The following is a 27,077-nucleotide window of genomic DNA, read 5'->3' on the forward strand; positions in this document are numbered from 1 at the left end:
TTTATTACATGGCATCATGCTCACCATAGATTGTAGTAAATGGTGAAGTGTTACTCTGTTGTCAAAATCGTTGGAAATCAACATTAGACCTGGAATGTTCAGTTGAAGCTATATTTTCCATGAGAGGCATGCAAGGTGACAATTTCAGAGGTCTTTGTTTCAGATTTTTCCCTATTCACCGATGCTTCTGGAATCTTGATTCTCTCTCTCTCTCTCTCTCTCTCTCTCTCTCTTTTTGATGCATTCAGCACCAGAAAAATTTTCCAAAAGATATTACAGGTTCTGGAAAGAAAAGGTAGCGTTGCCTTTGGTTTGAAGATTGTGGTGATGGCCAAGTGTTCCGAATGTTATCATCAATACGTGGACTACAAATTTTGATAGCAATTAGCAAGGTTTACGGTGGTCGAGTGTCTGTAAATCATATTGTTAAATGATCAAGGGTTTTCATGGTCGTATATTTTCCATTTTTTTTTTTTTTTATGGATGTGTATTTTCTCAACGTCTTTTGCTCCTTTACACTGACGGAACATGCATGATGACAAACGATTATGGAACCATGCACGCACCCATCCTTTCTTCCTTCCACGTCTCAAATGTGACATTTCGTGCTTATGGGTCCCCACCCCCTATTTGCTCAATTGGAAATACTTTATCACTGCTAGAAAATTATTAAATAGTAAGGGAATTGTTGGCAAAAAAATATTCTATTTGTAATGTTTGATAACAATAAGGACAGAACATGTTCTGTCACTGATGAATTTGTCAATAGAATAAAAATAATTAAAAAATATTTTGTTGGTGATTTTGTTAATAACGACATGTTATTATTTATTGATAAAATAATCAAGAAAAATATTTTTTTTTCACCGGTTTTTGTTGAAAATTCCTTCAATAAGTTTAAAAATGTTATAACTAACAACAACCATTTCTTCCCTTTCTTCTTCTTCTTTTTTTTCTTTAAATGCAAAAAATTCACCCTTCCCTCTTCTATTTTAGCACAAATCTAAGGCTATATATCTTCATAAATTCAATCGCTCTCAATACTTAACAGTGTTATCATAACTGTGTTGATTCAAATTTTTTTAAAATATTTACTACACCAACTAAATAAATCTATTCATTTATATTTTAAGTTAATTTATTGATATTTTTGTATAGTATTTGTAGTTTACTTGTTTTTTAACATTTTCATATAGAATTTTATTGTATTACAATATGATTTGTATGTTTAGGGCTTATTTGAGATTTGAAAAAAAATTAAACTTGTTTGAAATTTGATTAATTAAGTTTGATTTTGTAACTTAGGTGTGCTATACTGAAAGAAATTATGAGTTATTTAATGGGTGTCAATCATGTTTTGTTAATTTTATGATTAAGTTAAAAATTAAAAAAAAAACTTTTTGTGGAATTCATAACAATTAAATGGTGTTAATTTAAATTTAATCAGTATAGATAGAATAAATGATAAATTGAATGAATAATAAATAATTAGTTGGGTATTGATTATATATTGTTAATTTAATTTATTTAGTTTATATTTTGATGGGACATTAATTTTTTATAAAAATAATATAATTGCTAGATTATGAATTTATTTTTAATTATCAAAGTTAACTTTTAAGTTGATAATTATATTATTAATAAATCTTGTCGTTAATATTATATATAATATTGTGTTTATTATTATTATTATTATTATTATTTAGGTAAAGAGTTTGAGATCTATACAGTAGGTCTCGAGTTCGAATTAGAGCGTGCATTTCTTATAAGAATTTAAAATAGTTAGAATTTTACTCACATATCTAGATTTATAAAATATATTTTTTAAAAAATAAGATTTCCTCGAATATAAAAAAAAAAAAAAGCTAGAGACCGCACATGGTGAGCTGCGGAAAGAAATCAACTTATATATAATATTGTCTCTATTGAAAGACACGGATGCCAGTTACATCTCAAACAAGGTGAAGGTTCTGAAAGAAATTGAAGAAATGAAAAGGAACTTTTGAACACTACAAGGCTCTCATCGCAGGGTGACCGAAAAGCTTGAAACATGACAAGGCCCCTTCAAATGGGATTTCTTATAAGTTAAGTGGGTAGTAGCTGGGGTGATCATTTCAGTTTAGTTTGATTTTTATTAAAAAATAATTGAACTAAAATTTTTTTTTAAAAAAAATGAAACCAAACCTAAACCGATTCAAACCGATTGGTTTCGGTTTGGTTTTATAAGGACAAAAATCGGTTCAAACCGGTTGGCTCGGTTTTTCCGGTTTGGCTAGGTTTTTCCGGTTTGGCTCGGTTTTTTTTATTTGGGTTCGGTTCGGTTTTAGGCTTATAAAACCAAAACCGAACTGACTGGTTTTTTTTTAAATTTTAATCGGGTTTTTTTCACGGTTCGATTTTTTCAGTTATTTTTTTCTGGTTTTCTCAGTTTTTCAGTTTTTTTGCTCACCTCTAGTATTAGCTAGATTATAGGTACACACTGCATCGCAGATTAGATTATTTTTTTATATAAAAAAATATTTAGATATTATTAATATTTTTTATAGTAGAAAAAAATTGATTTGATGTGTTCCGGTTGACTTAATGGATCTAAAAGTAACCTTGATGATAAATAAAAATATAGTTTGACTTAAAATAAATATTCAAGATAATGTTTTTTTATATAAATATTGGGACAATAACATATTGGATCGATTCAGGTTAACCTGTCAATCCATGTTGAATCATGAGATCATGATAACGTGATAAAAAAAAAATCAAAACAAATTATAAAACTCAATTTCTAACAAACCTATTATTGAAGATAAAATTGAAAAAAAAATCAATTAAAAAAAGACCATAAAAATAACCGAAGTCAACTTGGGTTAACCTATCAAATCTAAGGCTTGAATCATGAGACCGAAATAACCCAATAGAAAGCAAATTAAAATAAATTATGAAGCTCAATTCTCGATAAATCTAATGTTGAAAGATAGAATTGAAATTGAAAAATTAATTAAAAAAAAACACGAAAATAACTTGAGTCAATCCGAATTAACTCGTCAAATTCATAACCCGTGTTATGAGATAATGATAATCTCGTAGAAAACAAATTGAAACAAATCATGAACTCTAATTCTCAATCAACTTGGTGTCGAATAATGAAATTGAGAAAAAAAAAACTTGAACCAACCGAGTTAACTGGTTAAACATGCAATTTAAATCATAAAACTAGGATAACCTTATAAAAAATAAAAAAATAAATTATAAAGTTTATTCTCCGGTAAATATAATGATAAATTATGGTATTGAAATTGAAAATATATATATATATTAAAAAAAAAGCAAAATATATTATTTAAATAAATATTATTTCACGATGGAATGTACATTAAATTTCCCATCTTTTTTAGTTTTTTTTTAATTTGTTGGCAAGAAAAACATGTATGTAGATGCTTAGAACGCGGTGTAAACGGCGTTCCCAAAAATTTTAATTTTTTTTTGTTAAAATTTATTACGGTTTGTACGTTTTGGATCGTTTTGATGTGCTGATATCAAAAATGATTTTTAAAAAATAAAAAAAAATCATTGACATGTACTTCGACACAAAAAGTTATTTGAAAAGCAACCGCTACCATACTGAGAAACACATCCTTAATCATCTATCAGCCTTATACATAAATAGATTGTCCAACAGAAAAATAATTGGCAAATATATTTTTTAGCGTGAATATTTTGTCAGTGTTTTCGTTGATAAATAGCTTCACCAACTGAATTGGTTCCATCGGGAATCCATCAATGATTTGTATACTAATAAAAATACAGCTTAAACATTTATGGAATATTCCGTCGATAATAATCGATTTTCTGGTCGTGCGTGAAGAGAAAAATATCTTCATCGCACAGTGGGAGGACTCGTCCTCCTGGGCTAGCGGAGATAGAGCATGTTCATTTCCACTCGGGCCCTGCTTTTTTCGAACCTTCAGGTGGTGCCTGCACAGAACAAGCAAAAGCATGAAGACCGACGTTAGCGCCACCTCGTTTCCCGGCGAAGATATTGAAAGGATTTTGTAAGGCTTAATTACAATATCGATCCCCTGAAGCGTGAATCACGGCAGCAACGTTGCGAACACTTCTAGAGTGCGCAGCGTGGGATGCGCATCAGCTGAGCTATTTGATAGAATAGCTAAAAGGGATTTGATTAGAAAGATTTCTCCCACGATAGCGTGCATTATTTGAAATTACATGTGCATATAATTATGCTATTTTTTTATTATAAATATTCAACTTAATTTGTGTGTATTTTAACTAATCTCATATATTTTAAAGTTAATAATTATATAAATCTCTAATTATCATAAAATTTGTAAGATTCAAACTGATAATTTTTAAAAAATAAATCTAAAATTTAACTACATGAGTTATACCCTTCAAATTAATTATATTAATCTCTTGAAATGAGGCCATGAGGAGATAATCTCACACGGTTTAAATGTTACGTTAGTGACTTGATTTTAATCAGATAGAAAAGTGTTGATGTATGCTGATAGCTAGTTCCCAATGTGTCCTATAGCACAGCAGCATTCCATAGAAATGTTTTTGGTTAACATGAATGATTTAAGTATTTAGAAGTATTCTTGCGGTTATTTATTAAAATATTTTTTATTTAAAAATATATTAAAATATATTTTATAAAATTATTTTTAATATTAGCATATTAAAATAATTTAAAAACATTAAAAAAAATATTAATTTAAAGTAAAAAAAATAAAAATTAAATTAAATTTTTTCAAAAATATTTTTAAAACACAAAAATAAACACGAAATTAAAGTGTTATTGAACTAGCTTTCATGTTTCCATCTAAATTCTTTTTTAGTTGAGTTTTAGAAAAACTATTACCTAAATAATACTATTCAGTGAATATATTTTTTTTATTGTATGATAGCAAATACATGCTTGAGCTTAGTTGGTTGGGCACGTGGAGGCTTAGAGATCACGGGTTTAGCACAATTATTCAATCACTTTTTTTTATATAAAAAAAAAGAAAGAAAGAAAGAGGCGAGTAAAAAGAAACTGCAAGGCCAGTCTTGCTCGCGGCTGGCCTATTAAGGGGGCCAAGCGTTAGGCGTAGCCCTTTGCTGGCCTTTTTTTTTTTTTTCTTTTTCTTTTTCACTTTTTCCCCTTCTTTTCTTCGTATTTCTTTTTTACACTCAGAATTGTTTTTTACCATATTCATTTACATTATTACAGATTTTTATTTAAATTTTAATAAGTTTTTCAATTATTATAAATATGATACGATAATAATAATAAATTATTCATGAAAAATCAATTGAAATTGATTATTTTATTATTAAAGTTTTTAAATAAATTTTGAACATGATTTTAACATATTTATAATTTTTTTAGCTTTTGATAACTCAAAATATAAACATACTATTTTGATAATTTTTACTAAGTTACTTTAAAAATCATTATATATATATATATATATATATATATAAACAAAAATAATAATTTATTTAAAAAGAAGCAATAAACAAATGCTCCTTCCACCTTCAAACCGCAAGCCATTTATTGATATTAAGGCTCCATTAATGTAATTATTATATATTGTGCAACAATTGGGGTTATATTCAACAAAAATGTACATTTTAAAATAAAATAAAAAAATATATAAAAATGACACACCTTAGAAAAGTGTATTTCCATTAATAATTTATTTGGTTTTTTAAAAATATTTCAATTGATAATTTCTTTCCAGTATTCTATTATATTTTTATATCCCAAAAGAAAAAAAATTAAATTAAAACTCTTTCCATAGTGATAATGAAGCAATACTTTATTTGTGTGACCCAATAAAAAAAAATCGATAGTTATATTATAAAGATAATTAATCGATAGTTATATTATAAAGATAATTAAATTGTTTCCTAAGTGACAATACAAGATTGCCGTCTAAGTGTTATATTTTGTTTTCCATATTTAACAAGGGCAAACTTTAAAAATGCCCCCAAACTATATCGTAAGTCTCAATTCTAGTAGTAAATAATAATAATAATAATTTTTTTTATATCAATTTTACTTTTAAAATTTGGCCTGCTACGGGACTGGCCCTTTGCCTTTTCTTTTCTTTTCTTTTCTTTTTTTACTTTTTTTTTCTTTACTTTTTCTACACTCCAACTTTGTTTTTATCAAATTCATTTGCTCTTTAACTTTGATATTGTTCATGGATACTATTATAAATCTTTATTTGAATTTTACTAATTTGTTTTTTGAATTATTTTGTATATGATTTGAAAATAAAAATACTAACAATAAATGGTTTATGAAATCTCAATTAAAATTAATTGTTTATTATTAAAATATGTAAATAGATTTAGAATATAATTTTATCATGTTTATAATTTTGTTAGATATCAATCACACAAAATATAAACATACTATTTTAATAGTTTTTTTTTACTTACTTAAACAATTATATATATATATATATATATATATATATTTAAAAAATATATACAATGCTTCCAGTTAAAAAACAATCATTTAACTAAGATAAACAAAAGTTGTGTTAATATAAAAATCTATGTAAAATAAAAAAAAACTCAAAACAATTGTATGTTCGAGTATAATGAGGATGCTAAAGAATTTTATAAAACTTGAAAATTTTATTTATATTTTTTACAATGTAGCATGGACATACAAATTACTCATGCATTATATATTATAGTTATTAAACTTGATTTACTCGTGATTTGTTAAGCTTATAATCCAAAACTTGACTTGAATTTAGTTTTAATTTAAGTTGAAGGACATTGACTTCCTCAAACTTGATTAATTCAATGAATAGATTCTTGATTCAGTTGTTACGAATAAAATAAACTGAGTCAATATTAATTATTATTTAAAAAAAAATAATATATTTTTAATAAATAAAACTAACCCGGGATGACCAACATCTTATGAGTTGAACCAATGATAAAAATAATCTATACCTTTTTCTTGCTAAGACCCGGAACTGAACCCAATAACTATGGTACTTGCTATAAAGCTTGGAGATTTTCACTCTTCACAGAACTTATTGGCTCCTATTCTTGCATCATAGCCAAGCAACCTTTCGTTGTTGAAAACGAAAACCAACATAATTGGGGACCAAAGGCTCCAATCTAAAACTTTATTCTCAGAAATCTTGCCCGCGCAAATTCTGTCTGAGAACAGTTCAGTTGTAGCCTTGAAGGAGTATGCTCGTTGGCGCAGCCTAATCGCTCCATCAAGCACATGTAAGATGCGGATATGAAATGGGAAATGCTCACTCTTGCAATTCAGTTATCAGATTAGGAGCGTATTTGGGAGTATGGTTGCGAGTGCTTTTCAAATAACTTTTCGTGTCAAAATACATGCCAACGATGTTTTTTCATTTTTTAAAAATCATTTTTGACATCAGCACATCAAAACGATCCAAAACGTACAAACCATATTAAATTTTAGCAAAAAGAAAAAAATTTTCAAATTTTTTGGAAACACAGCCGCAGTCGCGTTCCCAAACGGGCTCTAGATAGTAAAACTAAAATTCTTATAAATATTAATCCATCTTAATTCAAAAACTTAACCGATTAAATAAAATTTCAAAATATAATTTATATTATTTTTTAATACACTCTCTCAAGTGAAAACTCTTTGAACTTGAAATTTATACAGACCCGCATTATTTTATGTTTGATTTTTATCAAATAAATAAAGATTATGAGATTCGATTACTTGGTCATCAAGGCTCTGATATCATGTTAAAGAACCATCTCAATTCAAAATTTTAAACTGTTAGGTAAGATTTCAAGATATAATTTATATTATTCTCTATCAATAAATCCCTTAGCTTTGATATGAATAACTTATATCTAATTAGATTGAAAAATAGATTTAATTTTAGTATGCTAAAATTGGCTTGAAAATATTGTGGCTATAAACAAAGAAGGATGCAAAGTTGTTTGTGATTCATCTATGTATTGTGGAAAAGGACAATATTCTGGAATGCTTTGGAGGGAGAGAGAAAAGCCCATTGTCGGAAGTAAAATAAAACAATTGACCAAGTTTTATTTAGGTAGATCAAGAAATAGTTTTATTTAATTTTTTAATCAGATTAGAAAGATTAATTTTTTTCCTAGTTTCTCTTCAATTCAAACTAGTCCAGATCTTGAAACGGTAAGTCCTAGTCAATTTCTAGTTGATTTTTTTTTATTGCAGTGCTATTAATAATATTTTACTTTTTAATGGTTGATAATTTAATTATTTTTAGTTAGAATTTTCATTTTTAATTTATAAAAATAATTTTAAACTAAGCATCTAAACAAAACTTGAGCACTAGGTTTTACTTTTTGTGGAGGATTAAACTTCTCAATTACAAAATCAAAATCAGTAGCCCTTTAATCACTCATCTTGCTCCACAAGTCAAAACCCCCAAAAAAAAAGAGCCTTTTTTCAAACAGTCTCCAACTCAAACTATAACAAATAAAATCCTCTGCCCTATTAAAATTTTTAAACTCTCTTGTAATTCTTATAGGTGCGCAGGTTAACTCCCTTTGACACCTCCGTTCATTCTAGCCTCGACCACACCAAAAAAACTCAAAAACTACACCATACTCCACCTCCCAAAATCCAATCACACACGCAAAACCACTACCACCACCTTCACCTTCACCTTCGCTCTCTCTCTCTCTCTCTAAATAATAACAGTCTCTCTCTCTACAAATCTCCGAAACCCTAGGGTTTGTAAGGTTTCAGTCACAGTCTCTTTGTCTCTCCGGATCCAGAATCAATGGCGGAGGAACCAGGATCGCAGTCGGTACCTTCACAATCGCAACCGCCGCAGTCATCATCTGCGGCGCCGCTAGGATCTTCGGTGATACCGATTGTGAACAAGTTACAGGATATATTTGCTCAGTTAGGTAGTCAATCGACGATTGAGCTGCCGCAGGTGGCAGTTGTAGGGAGTCAAAGTAGTGGAAAATCGAGTGTTTTGGAAGCACTTGTTGGGAGAGATTTCTTGCCACGCGGAAACGAAATCTGTACGCGGCGGCCGCTGGTTTTGCAGTTATTGCAGACTAAAAGGAAAGGTGATTGCAGTGGTGAAGAGGAGTGGGGAGAGTTCTTGCATTTGCCTGGGAAACGGTTTTATGATTTTTCCGAGATCCGGAGTGAAATTCAGGTGCGGATTTGGTGGATTAGTGAGAATTTGTGGTTTATTTTTGCATGTTTTATGAACTTAATTGTTCGAGGTTTATTTTGTGTTGTTTTTGTAATTAGTGATTAAAGAAGAGAAATTGTAGAGAAATAAAGGCGTCTGATTTGTTCATTTGACGAGTTTGTTTGTTCGGTTAGGCTATTATAACTGTTTCAGAGTTGAATATCAATTTTGTGCGTGATTGTGACTATTAGTAGTGTTTAATAGTTTGATTTTCGAGATGTTTTTGTGTGCTTGTGTGTTTGGAATTAGTGATAGTTGGAGAGAAAGATTGGAGAAACAAAGGGACGATTTTGTTGGACGAGTAGGCTTATATGTTATGGAGCGCTTATGGTTGTATTGCTATTTTTGTAATAGTTGAACAAAAATATAGAGAAATTAAGGTGTGGATTTGTTGGATGAATGATTATATGTGTCTGATTAGGGTATCGCAAATGTTTTAAAAGACTAAATTTGAGTTTGGTTTCCTGCATGTGTGCATGCACTCTTGCAGGTTTTTTGTTTAGTAATAGTTGAACAGAGGTGTAAAAAATGGGAGAAGTTCAACGTGTAGTTAAATTTAGAGTTTGGTTTAGCAATTCAGTTGTTAATAGTTGAAGGAAAAGTGTAGAGGAAAAAATTGAGTAATTTTTAGTTGGTGTTTTGGGAGTGTATGGATGGGGAGGAAATTTGAATTTGTTAACTGTTATATTGTGATTTGTTTTGGTTCTTTAGTGTTGGGAGGTGTGATTTTGCGTGACTGATTTTATTGAGTGTAGCTAATGATGTATTTGGTTGAGTTAGGCAGGTGAATGGTTAAGCGATTGAAGAAATTGTTACTGGGATTTTTTTTTGAATTTTTGGAAGGTGGGGAGGGTGAGTAGGAAAAAACTATTGCTTGTTTTTCTGAAAATGATTTCTTTTGTTTGGTGAGTTAGTTAAATTTATATATTTTTTTTCTTTTGAGGTGATACTGGAGTTATTTTGTGTTGTTTATGTTTCCTAAGCCACAGTAGAGGTGCACATAGGGATTGAGCATGTGACTTGTTTTTTTTTTTTTTTATTATTATTCCCTTACAAGTAAGGCAAAACCACCCTTTGGCAAAATTTGACCTGTTTATCAGAATGAAACTTGTTTGGCTGGACTTATGGTAACATTTTTCTTGGAGTCTTTGTTACATGAATGGCTCAAATAGCTTTTCTGAACCTTGAAATAGTTTACCGTGCATCTGGGTTTGGTTCATTGAATGTTGATTTCAGTTATCAGTCAGCTTATTATTCAATTGTTTTGAATTGGTTGTAGGCCGAGACTGCTAAGGAAGCAGGAGGCAACAAAGGTGTCTCTGACAAGCAAATTCGTTTGAAGATTTTTTCACCTAATGTTCTTGATATCACACTTGTAGATCTACCTGGTATAACAAAGGTTCCTGTGGGTGATCAACCCTCTGATATCGAAGCAAGAATTAGAACTATGATCATGTCATACATTAAAAAACCAAGCTGTCTGATTCTAGCTGTTACAGCAGCAAATTCAGATTTAGCGAACTCAGATGCTCTTCAGATTGCAGGAAATGCAGATCCTGATGGTATGTTTGCTTTTGGAATGCTGTCTAAGAGACTTTGTCATGTGTATTTCTTTGGACTCATGCTAATATTTGTTGACAGGTTATAGAACCATTGGAGTAATTACAAAGGTGAGGTTGCTACTTAACATATTGTTTTTGTTTGATTTAACATCTATAAGAACTTGCTTGCTCCGTAGAAGGGTTGACACATTTTTTCTTTGACTCAGTTGGATATTATGGACAGAGGTACTGATGCTCGTAATCTGTTGCTTGGAAAAGTGATTCCCCTTCGGCTTGGTTATGTTGGTGTTGTGAATCGTAGTCAAGAGGTAATCATGTTACTACGTAGGAAGAATGCTGGTTGTTTAATGGTCCATTCTTCTGCTTGATGTTTAGTCGGGGTCTTACAAACTCATCATTTCCTTTTTTACCTTTTCTTCTGTTTAGATTACCATCTTGCTGATACTTCATGAACTGGTTGATAAATTGTTTTAGCAGCTGTTGTTTCTGTTTTTTAAAATGTTTTCCTTGCTTTGCTCATTGCATCAGTTTTTCCCTTAAGGAATTGTGTAGGTGGTGGTTTTATTTAGATGTTTTTTATCTGATTGGGTGTAGACAGTAATATTCAGCACTGGCAATCATAAAGAATAAGACTTCTCTGTATGGTAGCCTTTTTTTCAGTATTCGTGATTTTCAAATCTCTTATTGTTCTTAATTGTTTGATTCAATATTATTTTGGCACAGGATGCATTTTGTAGATGAATCATCCTATCTGACATGCTTTTTTTACTAATTTGAAATTTGCCTGGTTGTGCATATTAGAACCATCATATATTGAACATGACATAACTTTCTGTACAAGTATAAACGATGGCATTCTAGCCAATGGTTGGCTGATCTATTGAATGGCTATCCTGATGCAGGATATCATGCTTAATCGTAGTATCAAGGATGCACTTGCTGCAGAGGAGAAGTTCTTCCGTAGTCGCCCGGTATGATAGCCCTATCTCTTTATTTTTACCCCTAATTTGGTGCAAAAACAAGTAGAGGAATTGATTGCTCTATTTACTTCCATGCTGTTCTATAGGTATATAATGGTCTAGCTGATCGTTGTGGTGTTCCTCAACTGGCAAAGAAGCTGAACCAGGTAGATTTTTTGCAGCATTCACTCTCAGAATACCTTAAAGGATATGATTAATTATTTCAAAGTAGATTCCTTGCACTCTGCATCTATTGCTATGACTCTCATAGGAGTTTTTTTCTCTGAATGAACCTTATTTTGTTACTTTCCCCCCAGATTCTAGTGCAACATATAAAAGCAATACTTCCAGGGCTGAAATCACGAATAAGCTCTGCATTGGTTTCTGTTGCAAAAGAACATGCAAGCTATGGAGAAATCACAGAATCGAAGGTATGTATTTATTTGCTTTATTTTCAATTTTTTTTCTCAGAGTGTCCCTGTTACCTGGTTGAGAATGTTTTCAAGTAATTGTTTGATTTCTGGTCACAGCCATGGGTTTGTTCCAAGCACAATGTTAGCCTTTTTATCTGCATTTGTCCTCCTGTTGTGATCTGGTTTCTGACTAAATTACCTGTCTGAGCTGATGCTTTTCCGTGATAATTATCCTACTTTTTTCTTTGGCTGTTCATACTCATTTTTCATAATTTGATTACTCTTGAATTCTTATTTTGTGATTATCCTTTCTGTTTTCAGAATGTTCTAGCTCTCCACTCTTCTTGCTTATTTTGTTTTATATGATTGTTTTAATCAACTCATTACCCAACTTTCTGTAAATAAATAGGCTGGTCAAGGAACTCTTATTCTGAACATTCTTTCAAAATATTCTGAAGGTACCTCTTGTTATTCCTTGGGCTTGCATTCAGAATAATGTATTTCTTCAATAGATATTTTATCATTTCAAGCTTGATCATTAATGTTTAATGGTTTCTTGTTGGAAACAGCATTTTCTTCTATGGTTGAGGGAAGAAATGAAGAAATGTCAAGATCCGAGCTCTCTGGAGGAGCACGAATTCATTATATTTTTCAATCAATATTTGTGAAGAGTTTGGAGGTATGTATATTGATATTTACATGCTCTGCCTTGTGAAAAATGTTCATTTAATTGGATTGATGTAAATTTCTATTATCATCTTCATGTGCATCCTTGATAATTTCTACTTCTTGAGTGCGAAATGCAACTTCTGGTTAGTTTGAATTGAGTGAAAGCCTGAAGACCTAGTGTAAGGAGGTGTTTGAGAGTGTGGTAGCGGTTGCTTTTCACTCAGAAATGCATCAAAATAATGTATCCTTTTTAAATTATTTTTGACATGAGCACATCAAAATGATTTGAAAGCACCAAAAAAATATTAATTTGAAGCAAAGAAAAAAAATAAAAAATTTTCAAATTTTTTCAAAAGCACTTTTGAAATGTGAAAACAAATAGGCCCTAAATCTAGTAAAACTAGCCCTTTCATTTTGAGGTGTGGGGATTTGGACGTGTGCACTCCAAGTTCAAGAGCCTTGCTTTTGAATCCTTAACCTCTAGACCAATGCCTCTTTGGTTTGTAAAACTGACATTAACTTTTCTTTATTCTTTTCTCAGCAAGTAAATGGAAATATTAATTTGTGGATGCAGACCTGAGATCATGTTCTGCATGGAATGTGGTTTCTAGGATGTCATGAAACCATGGAGATTTAGACATGGTTTTACGTGCTTGTGAATTCAATTAGGGAAATTTGTACAAGAGTCCTCATGGCTATACCTGTATGCGCTCTGCTACCTGTCATGCAACATTTTACACTTATTTTCCAAGATATTTGCTTTGTTCCTTTACCCATTACATTTCATGAATTCATTTAACTAATACAAATTTAGTTACTTTCATGTTTACAGTTCTTTTGTACATATTGACAATGTCTTTTGTCTAATTTCCTATGGAGTTTCAAAATAATATTGTTTTTTCCCTAAAGTTTACACCTTTCATCAAATAATCAATACAAGCAAGCTGGTACTCTCAGAGGAGCAAGGCACCACATAGTAGTGATGCTTTTAAAGTTAGCTTAGTTAAAAAAAAAACATTTAACAGTAAAAATCGCAATGAGCTACATGTCATGTTGAAAGCCACATGGTAGCAAAAACAGACTTAATGAGGGGAAGGGGTGAGAAAATAAACCAATTAAATGATTCATTTAAGGTATGGTCATACCATCCCTCTAATTTGGTGCTTTTAAGTGACTAATATTTGTGGACCCTTGCATCATAGTTGCATTTGCTAATTAAATAAGCTTTTCCTACATTTACTTTAAACAATGGGAGGTTAAATGGCTATGAGCCTGTTTGGTATTGTTGTAGTGGTTTTTTTTCGAAGTGTTTTTTGCTTGGAAATGCATCAAAATAATATATTTTTTTATTTTTTTGAAATTCATTTTTGATATCAGGATATTAAAACAATCTAAATACTCTAAAAAATAAAATTAATTTGAAACAAAGAAAAAATAAAATTTTTTTCAAGTTTTTTCAAAAACGCTTTTGAAATGTAAAAACAAACGGTTTCTAGGTCTAGCAGCAGTTATCTGTTTTAGTGTTTCGCAAAATTAAGGTTGTTTTTTTTTTAAAAGAAAAAAAAAATTAACACTAGACACTGACAAGTAAAATGTTTGAGGTGTGCTTAGTATTACCAGGATCCATTTGTTCAATGGAATTTGTCTTAGCTACCATCCTGTGAATAATATGACTATTATTTTTGGCAAACAGACTGTAATCTGTCTCTCATTTACTGAATCTTATGTGACATGATTTGTTGTGCAGGAGGTTGATCCCTGTGAGGACTTGACTGATGCTGACATTCAAACTATCATTCAGAATGCCACTGGGCCTAGAACTCCACTGTTTGTACCAGAGGTAGGTTTATTGTTTTCACTTTCTGAAAACAAAATGATTCCTTTTCTTTTGCTTGTGGACTCCCTTTTTTTGTTTTTACTTTTGCTTCTTAAAGAAGTTTCTATTTCTAAGCAAAGCTGTATGATGATTTTGGTTTTCATTTATATAGGTGCCATTTGAAGTTCTTGTCAGGAAGCAAATAGCTCGTTTGTTAGATCCAAGCCTTCAGTGTGCCAGGTTTATATATGATGAGTTAATAAAGGTATGGATGTTGTGATTGAAGTCTCTCAGAATTAAAATTTACTCTGTCGGATCTTTAAATAAAATTTCTCTCTTCAGATTAGTCATCGCTGTCTAGTGAATGAACTCCAGCGGTTTCCTGTTCTAAGAAAGCGCATGGACGAAGTTATTGGAAACTTTTTACGAGATGGTCTTGAACCATCAGAGACAATGATTGGACACATTATTGAAATGGAGGTATGAACATGCTGATATTTTTCAAAATCTTAATGTTCAACTTTTCTGGTTACTATTGCTATATTTCCCCTTTCTTTTAATTCGTGCGAATCCATTGTATTGACTTGTTTTCTGTTGTATTTGTTTTGATCAAACTTTCTGTTGGTTTTGGGAGTGGTAGACTGTGCTACCTTTGAGCATTTTCCCCCCTGCCTTCCCTGCCAAACTTTGTAAATTTTAGACCTTGAACCTGCAACTCTCTGGTTGCGATTCAAATCATGACCCTTTCTGCTGTCTTGTGTGATTGAAAGTTCTTACAGGATAGCCAAAACATAGTTATTCATTTGCCTAGTGGTTCCATATCTGTTTGCTTCTTTCTGTCCTTTGTTTTCTTTACCATGTCAGTACTATATGATTGATTACATAATGTTTTCTTTTGCAGATGGACTACATAAATACCTCCCACCCAAGTTTTATTGGTGGGAGTAAGGCTGTGGAGATCGCACAGCAGCAGATCAAGTCTTCCAAGGTTTCTCTAGCTATGCCCAGGCAAAAAGTATGTGTGTTGTGCAAATTTTCTTCAGTACTGTTTATCTGTATTTGATTTCTGATTTTGTTAGACCACATATTTCTTTTGTCCCTATTCTCTTTACTTTTTTATTAATTAGGATGCCCTAGAGCCTGATAAGGCACCAGCTTCTGAAAGGAGTATGAAGACTCGGGCCATTTTGGCCAGACAAGTAAATGGGATCATGCCAGATCAGGCATGTTATTTATTGTTTTTCTGTTCATTGTTGTATCCTTAATTTTATTGTAGTGCATACTGTTATGGAACTTGTGTAATAAGATACTGGTCTTTCTGTGACTTACAGGGAGTGCGTCCTGTTTCAGAGGTCCCACCTGCTGGTAATTTTCTACTCCACAGAAATTGCAATGGGATATACACATCCATTTTTAGATAATTAAAATTGTTTTATCAGGGAGTACAAATGTTTCAAGTTGGGGTATCTCATCAATTTTTGGTGGAGGTGACCATTCTCGAGTTTCTGCTAAAGAAAATTCAACAAGCAAGTCATACAATGAACCTGCTCAGAGCATGGAATCCTTTGATCAAAGTATGATTCATTTAAGAGAGGTATGTTGTCTCAAATACTAGCCCTGACTAGCCTATGCACAACGCATTTTTTTCTAACAAGAATATTTTTGTGTTTTGTAAGCCCCCAACTGTCTTGAGGCCTTCAGAAAGCCATTCAGAGAATGAGTCTATTGAAATTGCAGTCACAAAATTGCTGTTGAAATCATACTATGACATTGTTCGGAAAAATATCGAGGACTCTGTACCAAAAGCAATTATGCACTTTCTGGTAATTCTTCATTAATCTGGATGTATCTTTTACTTTCAAACACCCTTGCCCCATTGTATAACTGCTATTACACTTGGCTGTTATGGGATCTGCTGTCTTATTTTGGGCTTTTCTGTTGGTTTTTTTCCTTTGTTTTTTTTTAATAAATTCATATCTGTTCTCTTTTTGGGTCTGCTGGCTGCCATCTCTGCGGTCATCTTGTTCCTCTTTAATTTTTTGCTGTAAATAATTTAGACTAAAAAAGAAAGAAGGAAAAATTACATTAGCACAAATTTTTGCCCAACCATCTACTAGATTCCGATGTATCAGTAAGCATGCACTATTGTTCTCCTCTCTAAGAAATCCGTACTAAAGAAACAATAATTATTGGGTATGGCAGCATAACACAAGTAGCATCTATCTTATCCAGACATAATCTGCAGCTGCTTTATGAGTATATTTTCAAAATGTCCCTAAACTCCCTTGGTTTCTTCGTCATCATCATCATCATCTCCATCTCCATCATCATTGTATCATTAGAAAAACTACCATGATGGAATGGAAGTTTGGGCAAGTTCTCTAATGTACAAGTCTTGTACTTGTAAAATTCAAATCAAAATAACATTTTGGGTTATCTTGGCAAGGATAGTAGGACATATTTCAGAAGGTTTGATAATTTCTGATGTCACTTTCATTCATTATATGCAGGTAAACCATACAAAGCGTGAACTTCACAATGTCTTCATTAGAAAACTATACAGGTGACAACAAAGATTTTACATTGATATAAGTCAATTTTTCTGATTTCATCCTCTTAGTTATAGTTCATCTATTGTATGCTAGTCATGTATGTTAATCCTGGATTTCTGTTTCTTACTGAAACAGGGAGAATCTGTTTGAGGAGATGTTGCAGGAACATGATGAGATAGCGATGAAGAGAAAGCAGACACGAGAATCACTCCGAGTTCTCCAACAAGCATTTAGGGTAGGTTTTCATGACTCTCCAATCAGTAGAACCATTTGCATTTACACTGTCCTTGAATTCTATTATGGTTCTCTTAGAGTCTAATTTTCCATAAGCTCTGTGATGTGTGAGGCTTGGAGTTAATTACTTTCAACTAGACGTGTTTATGGCAATTGGTGGTATCTGCATGTATATGCAAAACATTTATCTGGCTTATTGCTGGGCAAGTAAGAGTTTTGTCAAATGGGGTGAGCTTTAAGATTCAAATCTTTCTTGCTTAGCATCTTGTTTACCTTCTGCATCTAGTAACCCTTTTTTTATTCCCCCCCCCCTCTTGGAGAACTTATTTGCTATTCAAAAGCTAGCAAGCATCGGTAGGCTTTTGTCACCAGATATAGATATGATATTTAATTGCTCTGTTGTCGTGAGGTTCTTTAGCTGCTTCTGCATTGCAAATGTAGATTTGCAGAGAATTTCCTGACATGTAATTGGCTGGTATTGTTTCTTTTCAGACATTAGATGAATTGCCATTGGAAGCTGAAACTGTTGAAAGAGGATATAGTTTGGGATCTGATTCCACAGGATTGCCAAAGATCCATGGACTTCCAACATCAACAATGCATGGCGTTGGTTCCAGTGATTCCTACTCAGCTTCTCCTAAGAACCCGAAGTCCCGGAGATCATCCCACTCAGGGGAGCTACAGCCACATTTATATTCTGATTCTAATGGAAGTGGACGTACTTACATGCCAGGTCTCTATCCAACAGTAGACTTTTAAGCAATTTGATCGAGTATATTGGTCAAAATTTCTAAAAGTGTCCATCATATTATATTTGTTTAATTGCTAAGTCACACTCTACACATGCAACTTCCAGATTATTGAGATTCCAACTTTCAAAGGTGGCTCCGAAAGATGCAAGCAATCCTGAAAGTTGCGCCTTCTCCCCTTCATTCCTTTTGATTCTCTGATATAGGATTATAATTGCAATTTTTACAAGGCTCCAGGAAGAATAACAGGGGGCAAATGATCTACTTTCCCTTTCCCTTTTCCTGTCAGAAGCAGTAGCCGCAACCCTTAATATATGTGTATATATATTTATATATTTTTTGACCAAGTGCTATTTTGATTGATTTGCCTCACTGAAAAATGTCAAGATAGTTTCATTTTGATCAAATAAAACTTTGAAGGGGCTCTGATAGTGCCTTGTGGTGCTTGTTAGCTTTTAGCCCTGTTGAGCTTGCAAAATTCAAACGCTTGAAATTTAGCTTCTCGTTCATTTGATTTTCCAGGTGTTGAGTGCAACTTAAATACCGTCTTTATAGACAGTATGGATGGATGTGGATTCTTTTAGGATTTGATGTTGATTGCGGCTTATTAGGGTAATTTTCCTCTGATTTCCTCGCTGCTTTCGGGAGATGATTCTGTTATCATTGGATTTTTTCTTAAAAAAATTCTATATATTGTCTCCAACTCATTCAAAATGAGACTGATCTTCGGGCTTGGAAAAACATTGCTGAAAGAAACCGATGTGTTTTTTATTAGGGCTTGGCCATCAGTGCTTGTGGAGTGAGCCTCGGCCAGTTTTAGACAGTGCTTAGCCTCTTAACTTCTCAGCTACCATTAGAAGAAGATAAGTACTGTTGGTTGAAAACCAATCCAGGTAGCTTTTTGGATTCGCAATTAGCCTTGTTACTTGAGGCTTGATTGGTTCAAGTGGCATAGGTTAATCACAAAAAGTTGGGTTGGCTCTAGCTGGCAGTCAAAGTTTTGTAACTATATTGAATTTAGATTGTTTGAGAATATAGCTTAATTTAGTTGGCAAACATGAATGATTGTCTTTTAAAATATATATTAAAATAATATTTTTTTTATTTTTAAAAAATTATTTTTATATTAATATATCAAAAAATAATTTAAAAATATAAAAAAATATTAATTTAAAAATAAAATAATATTTTAAAAAATTTCTTTTAAAACATAAAAATAAATAAAGTTTATACGCTATACGTAATCAATGTCACCTTTGTCCTCTTCACTGGACAAGAGACAAGGCAGACAAGGCAATTGAGTAGTCAAGGGGCCGCAACTGCACCTTTATTATTTTTTTTTAAGTGCGTTTGCAGTGTTATTTTAATTGTTTTTTAAAATATTTTTTATTTAAAAATATATTAAAATAATATTTTTTTTATTTTTTTAAAATTATTTTTAATATTATTCTCTGCTTGTCTGATATAGAAAATAATAATTCCACTTCCTCTCTTTTAGCTGAAAGAACAAATATTGAGAGCTTTTGCAGGACGGCCTTTGCTAGTCAGTTGGCTTCGTCCTTATTGTTGGCTAGTTTGGAACAAAATCAAGCAAGTTCGGTCGCTAAATTGTGGTGTCCGCCGACGAAGAAATCTCTGCATCCCTGCTACTTCTCAAGTTGGTAAGCAGTGCATGTTTGTTCAAAGCTATTCACAAATATGATTTCAATTTTTGATAAAGGGGCTTAGTACTCTTGTGGTGATTCGCAAAGTGTTCAGCTTACATTATAAGGTGGCAAAATAAATGTATTTTCTGAATTACGGAATAATCCTCAAATGATTTCTTTACTATTTACTCATTGTCATCACCAATGTTCTGCTCTCAGCAGTTCCAATTCTAGCAAGGAATTTAGCAGGAGGAAACTCTGAAATTAAGAAATGGCTGCAACACCTGCATACCACATAGCAATGTACCCTTGGTTTGCCTTTGGTCACCTTACACCATTTCTTCACCTTGCAAACAAACTAGCACAGGCAGGCCACAAAATCTCCTTTCTTCTCCCCACCAGAACTCAGTCCAAGTTACAGCAATTCAACCTCCATCCGGACATCATTACCTTCATTCCAATTACTGTTCCCCATGTGGATGGCCTCCCTCCAGGAGCTGAAACCACCTCAGATGTACCTTTCCCTTCTTTCACACATATCATGACTGCCATGGACCGTACTGAGAGTGATATTGAAGTATTACTTCGCAATTTAAAACCCAATACTGTCATCTTTGATTTCACCTACTGGATGCCAAGACTGGCTCGTCGCTTAGGTATTAAGTCCATTTACTACTGCGTTGTTAGCTCGGTAACTATTGGATATATTATGTCTCCGGAAAGACGACTAAGTGGTAACAAGTTGACTAAAGCTGACCTTATGCAGCCACCATTAGGCTTTCCAGACTTGCCGATCAAGCTCAAAGCTCACGAGGCAGAAGTCTACATTGCAAGGAGAGTTATGAAGTTTGGTAGTGATGTCATGTTCTGTGATCGCATATATATGGGAATGAGCCACTGTGATGCAATTGGATTCAGGACATGCCGAGAAATTGAAGGACCTTATGCTGACTATGTTGGAAACCAGTTTGACAAGCCAGTCTTATTTTCAGGACCAGTTATCCCAGAGCCAAACACCTCAACTTTAGAAGAGAAGTTGTATAAGTGGCTCGTAGAATTCAAGGCCAATTCTGTGATATACTGTGCTTTTGGAAGTGAATGCACTTTGGAGAAGGATCAGTTTGAAGAGTTGCTCTTAGGTTTGGAGCTCACTGGTATGCCATTCTTGGCAGCACTTAAACCACCTGCGGGTTATGAGTCAATTGAACTTGCATTGCCCCAAGGTTTTCAAGAGAGGATCTGTGGAAGAGGTATGGTCCATGGAGGATGGGTTCAGCAGCAATTGATTCTGGAGCATCCATCAGTTGGATGCTTCATTACACATTGTGGATCCGGTTCCTTATCTGAGGCATTGATAAATAAATGTCAGCTGGTTCTGCTACCACATGTAGGTGACCATATATTCCAAGCAAGACTGATGAGCCTGCATTTGAAGGTGGGAGTGGAGGTGGAGAAAGGAGAAGAAGATGGGTTATTCACCAAGGAAACTGTCTACAAGGCTGTGAGAACTGTAATGGAGGAAGAAAGTGAGTTTGGCAGAGATGTCAAAACCAACCGTGCACAACTGAGAGAGTTTTTGAGCAGCAAAAGTCTAGAGTCCTCTTACATTGACAGTTTCAATGAACAGCTTCGAGTTCTTCTTGGATAGCTACTCTTTTGATGGCTGTATCAACTTTAATGTCTGCAACATACCTCTTAATGTATTAGTTTTGATGAGTGCTTAAAGCCCAGCCATATTTTCCTGGTTTAAGTAATTATGAAAGAAAGAGGGTGTGATTGTTTAACCTTTCCAACCTGTGGACACTTGGGCAATGTTCAATCATTTATTAGTTGCAGAATGTGGAAGATGGTCACTGGAATCAGGAACCTGTGTCCATTCTCCACGACAATCTAGTATTCGGCAAACGAAGCATGTCATGCATATGAGACTATGAGTACGAGTATGCGAGCATCGACAAAACAATCATTACTTTAGTACAACATGCCAGAAATCGCCCAAGAAGTAATAGGACTGGACAACAAAGTTGAAAAATACCAGACATTACTCAAGAGCTGAGGGAAGTTTGCCTGCATTCTGTCTTCACCACATTCTAAAGAAGCAAAATGATGCACGTCCTCTTGACTTCATAGATGGTTTGTTAGCATCACAATATATAGACTAAACAGTAGCAGGGACCACAAATACTAAAATGGATACCATATACTGTACACTTAAAGAAGTCCTCTTCAGCGTTAACCTTTATCTTCATTATTCAGTTTTCTAAAACAATTACACAAAAACTGTAAATTTAAACTTTTTTAGGAGTTCAAGAATCTTATTAGAGAGATTTAAGGTTGTTTGGGGTTTATATAAAGATTACTTGAAAATAAAATCTTTTTAACTTTGAATAATTGCTTCAAAATTAAGTTATCGTAAATCATAAATCATCCAAGTATACAACCTCTAATAATAATCTACACAAACCACCAATGAAAAATCTTCTAAGCCTTTTTAGAAGAGAAAAATTGTTATACCTTTGAGTGCTAGCTCTTTTCTTTTGTATTTTAGTATTTCTATATTGTACTCTACTATCAAAAAATAAAAGGCATAACATTATATATATAGAAAACCTAAAAACTATATAAATAAAAAAAATATTAATTTTCTCTTAAATAATATCACCTTTATTATTTTAAACTAATTTTAGAAATTTATTCAATCAAGTCCTTACTTGATTTCTTATAGGTCTAGAATTGCAATCTTATGTATTAATTACATTCTAGTTCTTAATTTTTAAAACTTATTTATAATAAAATCACACTTGTTTAATCATTTCATTTTAATTTCTAACTAATAGTTCTTATGTGTGTGACCCATAAGTTCACTAATAAGATGGCCCAAATATAAATAATGATCCTAAATAAAATAGGATTAAATAAATAAATTTATTATCAATTCAATAATTGATTGATTTATATTTAAAGATCAAATATAAGGTCTAGCAATATGTCATAATCCACCAAATATTAGAAAAGTCATAAGTGGTTTGATTTAACATTTTAGTAACTAGTTTCTCAGTGTAATTATTATTCTTTCATTAATAATAATATTTTGATTTAGACATTATAGTATGAAGTGTGTTTACTCTATCAAATCATATTGGTCCTCAACATCATAATCATTAATTCTTTGAATAAGACTTGAAACTCTTTTCAAATCTCATTCCATCTTGCACAAGAATTTACAATCAATACTATTTAAAAATAGATGAAAATTTTTTCTAATTCATCTAGGGAGGGGCGACGGCTCAAAAGGGCCGTGACCTGCGATTCGACCGTTGGATTTTTATTCGCTTTGCTTGTTATTTGATGGGATCCGGTGCATTAGTGCTGGTATGATCGCACCAGTTAGTCCATGCACGCGCAATTGCTATAAGCGCTTCGAAGAGGAGGATCGGGGAGCGATTGGAGGCTCCCTGGCGGTTCGGGCACCGCCGCAAAGGGGCGGCGGCTCAAAAGGGCCGTGGCCTGCGATCCGACTGTTGGATTTTTATTCGCTTTGCTTGTTATTTGTTTTTTTTTTTTTAAAAAAAATAGGCATTTACTATTCAAAACCAAATTCTTGGTGGAATTAGGTGCCGACCTTTCGTTTCTTGAAGCGAAACGACATTCTGAGCAGGACTAGTAGCCTTCGGCCTCTAGCCCCGCCCTATCGATGCCGGGGGAGGAAAGGGAGGTGGGGGAGAGAAAAAGAAGAAAGAAAGACAAAGGGGCTGGCCGGATGGAGAAGCGGGCAAAAAGAAGGGGTGCAACACGAGGACTTCCCAGGAGGTCACCCATCCTAATACTACTCTCGCCCAAGCACGTTTAACTTCGGAGTTCTGATGGGATCCGGTGCATTAGTGCTGGTATGATCGCACCCGTTAGTCCATGCACGCGCAATTGCTATAAGCGCTTCGAAGAGGAGGATCGGGGAGCGATTGGAGGCTCCCTGGCGGTTCGGGCACCGCCGCAAAGGGGCGGCGGCTCGAAAGGGCCGTGGCCTGCGATCCGACCGTTGGATTTTCATTCGCTTTGCTTGTTATTTGTTTTTTTTTTTTAAAAAAAATAGGCATTTACTATTCAAAACCAAATTCTTGGTGGAATTAGGTGCCGACCTTTCGTTTCTTGAAGCGAAACGACATTCTGAGCAGGACTAGTAGCCTTCGGCCTCTAGCCCCGCCCTATCGATGCCGGGGGAGGAAAGGGAGGCGAGGGAGAGAAAAAGAAGAAAGAAAGACAAAGGGGCTGGCCGGATGGAGAAGCGGGCAAAAAGGAGGGGTGCAACACGAGGACTTCCCAGGAGGTCACCCATCCTAGTACTACTCTCGCCCAAGCACGTTTAACTTCGGAGTTCTGATGGGATCCGGTGCATTAGTGCTGGTATGATCGCACCCGTTAGTCCATGCACGCGCAATTGCTATAAGCGCTTCGAAGAGGAGGATCGGGGAGCGATTGGAGGCTCCCTGGCGGTTCGGGCACCGCCGCAAAGGGGCGGCGGCTCGAAAGGGCCGTGGCCTGCGATCCGACCGTTGGATTTTCATTCGCTTTGCTTGTTATTTGTTTTTTTTTTTTAAAAAAATAGGCATTTACTATTCAAAACCAAATTCTTGGTGGAATTAGGTGCCGACCTTTCGTTTCTTGAAGCGAAACGACATTCTGAGCAGGACTAGTGGCCTTCGGCCTCTAGCCCCGCCCTATCGATGCCGGGGGAGGAAAGGGAGGCGGGGGAGAGAAAAAGAAGAAAGAAAGACAAAGGGGCTGGCCGGATGGAGAAGCGGGCAAAAAGGAGGGGTGCAACACGAGGACTTCCCAGGAGGTCACCCATCCTAGTACTACTCTCGCCCAAGCACGTTTAACTTCGGAGTTCTGATGGGATCCGGTGCATTAGTGCTGGTATGGTCGCACCCGTAAGTCCATGCACGCGCAATTGCTATAAGCGCTTCGAAGAGGAGGATCGGGGAGCGATTGGAGGCTCCCTGGCGGTTCGGGCACCGCCGCAAAGGGGCGGCGGCTCGAAAGGGCCGTGGCCTGCGATCCGACCGTTGGATTTTCATTCGCTTTGCTTGTTATTTGTTTTTTTTTTTTTAAAAAATAGGCATTTACTATTCAAAACCAAATTCTTGGTGGAATTAGGTGCCGACCTTTCGTTTCTTGAAGCGAAACGACATTCTGAGCAAGACTAGTAGCCTTCGGCCTCTAGCCCCGCCCTATCGATGCCGGGGGAGGAAAGGGAGGCGGGGGAGAGAAAAAGAAGAAAGAAAGACAAAGGGGCTGGCCGGATGGAGAAGCGGGCAAAAAGGAGGGGTGCAACACGAGGACTTCCCAGGAGGTCACCCATCCTAGTACTACTCTCGCCCAAGCACGTTTAACTTCGGAGTTCTGATGGGATCCGGTGCATTAGTGCTGGTATGGTCGCACCCGTAAGTCCATGCACGCGCAATTGCTATAAGCGCTTCGAAGAGGAGGATCGGGGAGCGATTGGAGGCTCCCTGGCGGTTCGGGCACCGCCGCAAAGGGGCGGCGGCTCGAAAGGGCCGTGGCCTGCGATCCGACCGTTGGATTTTCATTCGCTTTGCTTGTTATTTGTTTTTTTTTTTTTAAAAAATAGGCATTTACTATTCAAAACCAAATTCTTGGTGGAATTAGGTGCCGACCTTTCGTTTCTTGAAGCGAAACGACATTCTGAGCAAGACTAGTAGCCTTCGGCCTCTAGCCCCGCCCTATCGATGCCGGGGGAGGAAAGGGAGGCGGGGGAGAGAAAAAGAAGAAAGAAAGACAAAGGGGCTGGCCGGATGGAGAAGCGGGCAAAAAGGAGGGGTGCAACACGAGGACTTCCCAGGAGGTCACCCATCCTAGTACTACTCTCGCCCAAGCACGTTTAACTTCGGAGTTCTGATGGGATCCGGTGCATTAGTGCTGGTATGGTCGCACCCGTAAGTCCATGCACGCGCAATTGCTATAAGCGCTTCGAAGAGGAGGATCGGGGAGCGATTGGAGGCTCCCTGGCGGTTCGGGCACCGCCGCAAAGGGGCGGCGGCTCGAAGGGCCGTGGCCTGCGATCCGACCGTTGGATTTTCATTCGCTTTGCTTGTTATTTGTTTTTTTTTTTTTAAAAAAATAGGCATTTACTATTCAAAACCAAATTCTTGGTGGAATTAGGTGCCGACCTTTCGTTTCTTGAAGCGAAACGACATTCTGAGCAGGACTAGTAGCCTTCGGCCTCTAGCCCCGCCCTATCGATGCCGGGGGAGGAAAGGGAGGTGGGGGAGAGAAAAAGAAGAAAGAAAGACAAAGGGGCTGGCCGGATGGAGAAGCGGGCAAAAAGAAGGGGTGCAACACGAGGACTTCCCAGGAGGTCACCCATCCTAGTACTACTCTCGCCCAAGCACGTTTAACTTCGGAGTTCTGATGGGATCCGGTGCATTAGTGCTGGTATGATCGCACCCGTTAGTCCATGCACGCGCAATTGCTATAAGCGCTTCGAAGAGGAGGATCGGGGAGCGATTGGAGGCTCCCTGGCGGTTCGGGCACCGCCGCAAAGGGGCGGCGGCTCGAAAGGGCCGTGGCCTGCGATCCGACCGTTGGATTTTCATTCGCTTTGCTTGTTATTTGTTTTTTTTTTTTAAAAAAAATAGGCATTTACTATTCAAAACCAAATTCTTGGTGGAATTAGGTGCCGACCTTTCGTTTCTTGAAGCGAAACGACATTCTGAGCAGGACTAGTAGCCTTCGGCCTCTAGCCCCGCCCTATCGATGCCGGGGGAGGAAAGGGAGGCGAGGGAGAGAAAAAGAAGAAAGAAAGACAAAGGGGCTGGCCGGATGGAGAAGCGGGCAAAAAGGAGGGGTGCAACACGAGGACTTCCCAGGAGGTCACCCATCCTAGTACTACTCTCGCCCAAGCACGTTTAACTTCGGAGTTCTGATGGGATCCGGTTCATTAGTGCTGGTATGATCGCACCCGTTAGTCCATGCACGCGCAATTGCTATAAGCGCTTCGAAGAGGAGGATCGGGGAGCGATTGGAGGCTCCCTGGCGGTTCGGGCACCGCCGCAAAGGGGCGGCGGCTCGAAAGGGCCGTGGCCTGCGATCCGACCGTTGGATTTTCATTCGCTTTGCTTGTTATTTGTTTTTTTTTTTTAAAAAAAATAGGCATTTACTATTCAAAACCAAATTCTTGGTGGAATTAGGTGCCGACCTTTCGTTTCTTGAAGCGAAACGACATTCTGAGCACG

General features: G+C 35.3%; 2 protein-coding genes and 7 non-coding genes across 9 annotated transcripts; 2 read left to right on the forward strand and 7 right to left on the reverse strand.

The window, feature by feature from the left end:
- Positions 1-8,565: 8,565 nt before the first annotated feature.
- LOC133671192 (dynamin-related protein 3A-like) lies at positions 8,566-18,656 on the forward strand. Its single transcript, XM_062091853.1, has 21 exons — positions 8,566-9,185; positions 10,504-10,786; positions 10,866-10,894; positions 10,993-11,094; positions 11,689-11,757; positions 11,853-11,912; positions 12,063-12,176; positions 12,568-12,616; positions 12,728-12,837; positions 14,575-14,667; positions 14,816-14,908; positions 14,986-15,123; positions 15,545-15,658; positions 15,771-15,870; positions 15,979-16,008; positions 16,083-16,237; positions 16,320-16,466; positions 17,154-17,206; positions 17,331-17,430; positions 17,922-18,162; positions 18,286-18,656. Exons 1-21 carry the CDS (start codon positions 8,796-8,798, stop codon positions 18,291-18,293), a joined length of 2,478 nt encoding a protein of 825 aa, XP_061947837.1. The 5' UTR covers positions 8,566-8,795; the 3' UTR covers positions 18,294-18,656.
- A 1,005-nt stretch (positions 18,657-19,661) lies between these two features.
- On the forward strand, positions 19,662-21,617 carry LOC133671172 (cyanidin 3-O-galactoside 2''-O-xylosyltransferase FGGT1-like). Its single transcript, XM_062091831.1, has 2 exons — positions 19,662-19,839; positions 20,044-21,617. The coding sequence occupies exon 2, from the start codon at positions 20,096-20,098 to the stop codon at positions 21,470-21,472; it is 1,377 nt and encodes a 458-aa protein (XP_061947815.1). The 5' UTR covers positions 19,662-19,839; positions 20,044-20,095; the 3' UTR covers positions 21,473-21,617.
- A 1,989-nt stretch (positions 21,618-23,606) lies between these two features.
- LOC133671854 (5S ribosomal RNA) lies at positions 23,607-23,725 on the reverse strand. Its single transcript, XR_009834465.1, has one exon. It is a non-coding gene; the product is annotated as a 5S ribosomal RNA (ribosomal RNA).
- A 395-nt stretch (positions 23,726-24,120) lies between these two features.
- Positions 24,121-24,239, reverse strand: LOC133672191 (5S ribosomal RNA). Its single transcript, XR_009834788.1, has one exon. It is a non-coding gene; the product is annotated as a 5S ribosomal RNA (ribosomal RNA).
- A 394-nt stretch (positions 24,240-24,633) lies between these two features.
- On the reverse strand, positions 24,634-24,752 carry LOC133671724 (5S ribosomal RNA). Its single transcript, XR_009834339.1, has one exon. It is a non-coding gene; the product is annotated as a 5S ribosomal RNA (ribosomal RNA).
- A 394-nt stretch (positions 24,753-25,146) lies between these two features.
- LOC133671841 (5S ribosomal RNA) lies at positions 25,147-25,265 on the reverse strand. Its single transcript, XR_009834452.1, has one exon. It is a non-coding gene; the product is annotated as a 5S ribosomal RNA (ribosomal RNA).
- Positions 25,266-25,659: 394 nt separating this feature from the next.
- Positions 25,660-25,778, reverse strand: LOC133671958 (5S ribosomal RNA). Its single transcript, XR_009834563.1, has one exon. It is a non-coding gene; the product is annotated as a 5S ribosomal RNA (ribosomal RNA).
- A 394-nt stretch (positions 25,779-26,172) lies between these two features.
- LOC133671730 (5S ribosomal RNA) lies at positions 26,173-26,291 on the reverse strand. Its single transcript, XR_009834345.1, has one exon. It is a non-coding gene; the product is annotated as a 5S ribosomal RNA (ribosomal RNA).
- Positions 26,292-26,686: 395 nt separating this feature from the next.
- On the reverse strand, positions 26,687-26,805 carry LOC133671936 (5S ribosomal RNA). Its single transcript, XR_009834542.1, has one exon. It is a non-coding gene; the product is annotated as a 5S ribosomal RNA (ribosomal RNA).
- Between the last annotated feature and the right edge of the window lie 272 nt (positions 26,806-27,077).

The sequence above is a fragment of the Populus nigra genome, chromosome 13 (assembly GCF_951802175.1).
Source record: "Populus nigra chromosome 13, ddPopNigr1.1, whole genome shotgun sequence".
NCBI classification, from domain to species: Eukaryota; Viridiplantae; Streptophyta; class Magnoliopsida; order Malpighiales; family Salicaceae; genus Populus; species Populus nigra.

What these genes read in the sequence shown, in the direction of transcription:
- LOC133671172 (XM_062091831.1), top strand. Translation starts at nt 20,096, where the DNA reads ATGGCTGCAACACCTGCATACCACATAGCAATGTACCCTTGGTTTGCC.
- LOC133671192 (XM_062091853.1), top strand. Translation starts at nt 8,796, where the DNA reads ATGGCGGAGGAACCAGGATCGCAGTCGGTACCTTCACAATCGCAACCG. An exon ending in TAGCTATGCCCAGGCAAAAA is followed by an intron (nt 15,659 to 15,770) that starts GTATGTGTGTTG and finishes TTTATTAATTAG; the next exon opens with GATGCCCTAGAGCCTGATAA. An exon ending in TTCTCCAACAAGCATTTAGG is followed by an intron (nt 17,431 to 17,921) that starts GTAGGTTTTCAT and finishes GTTTCTTTTCAG; the next exon opens with ACATTAGATGAATTGCCATT.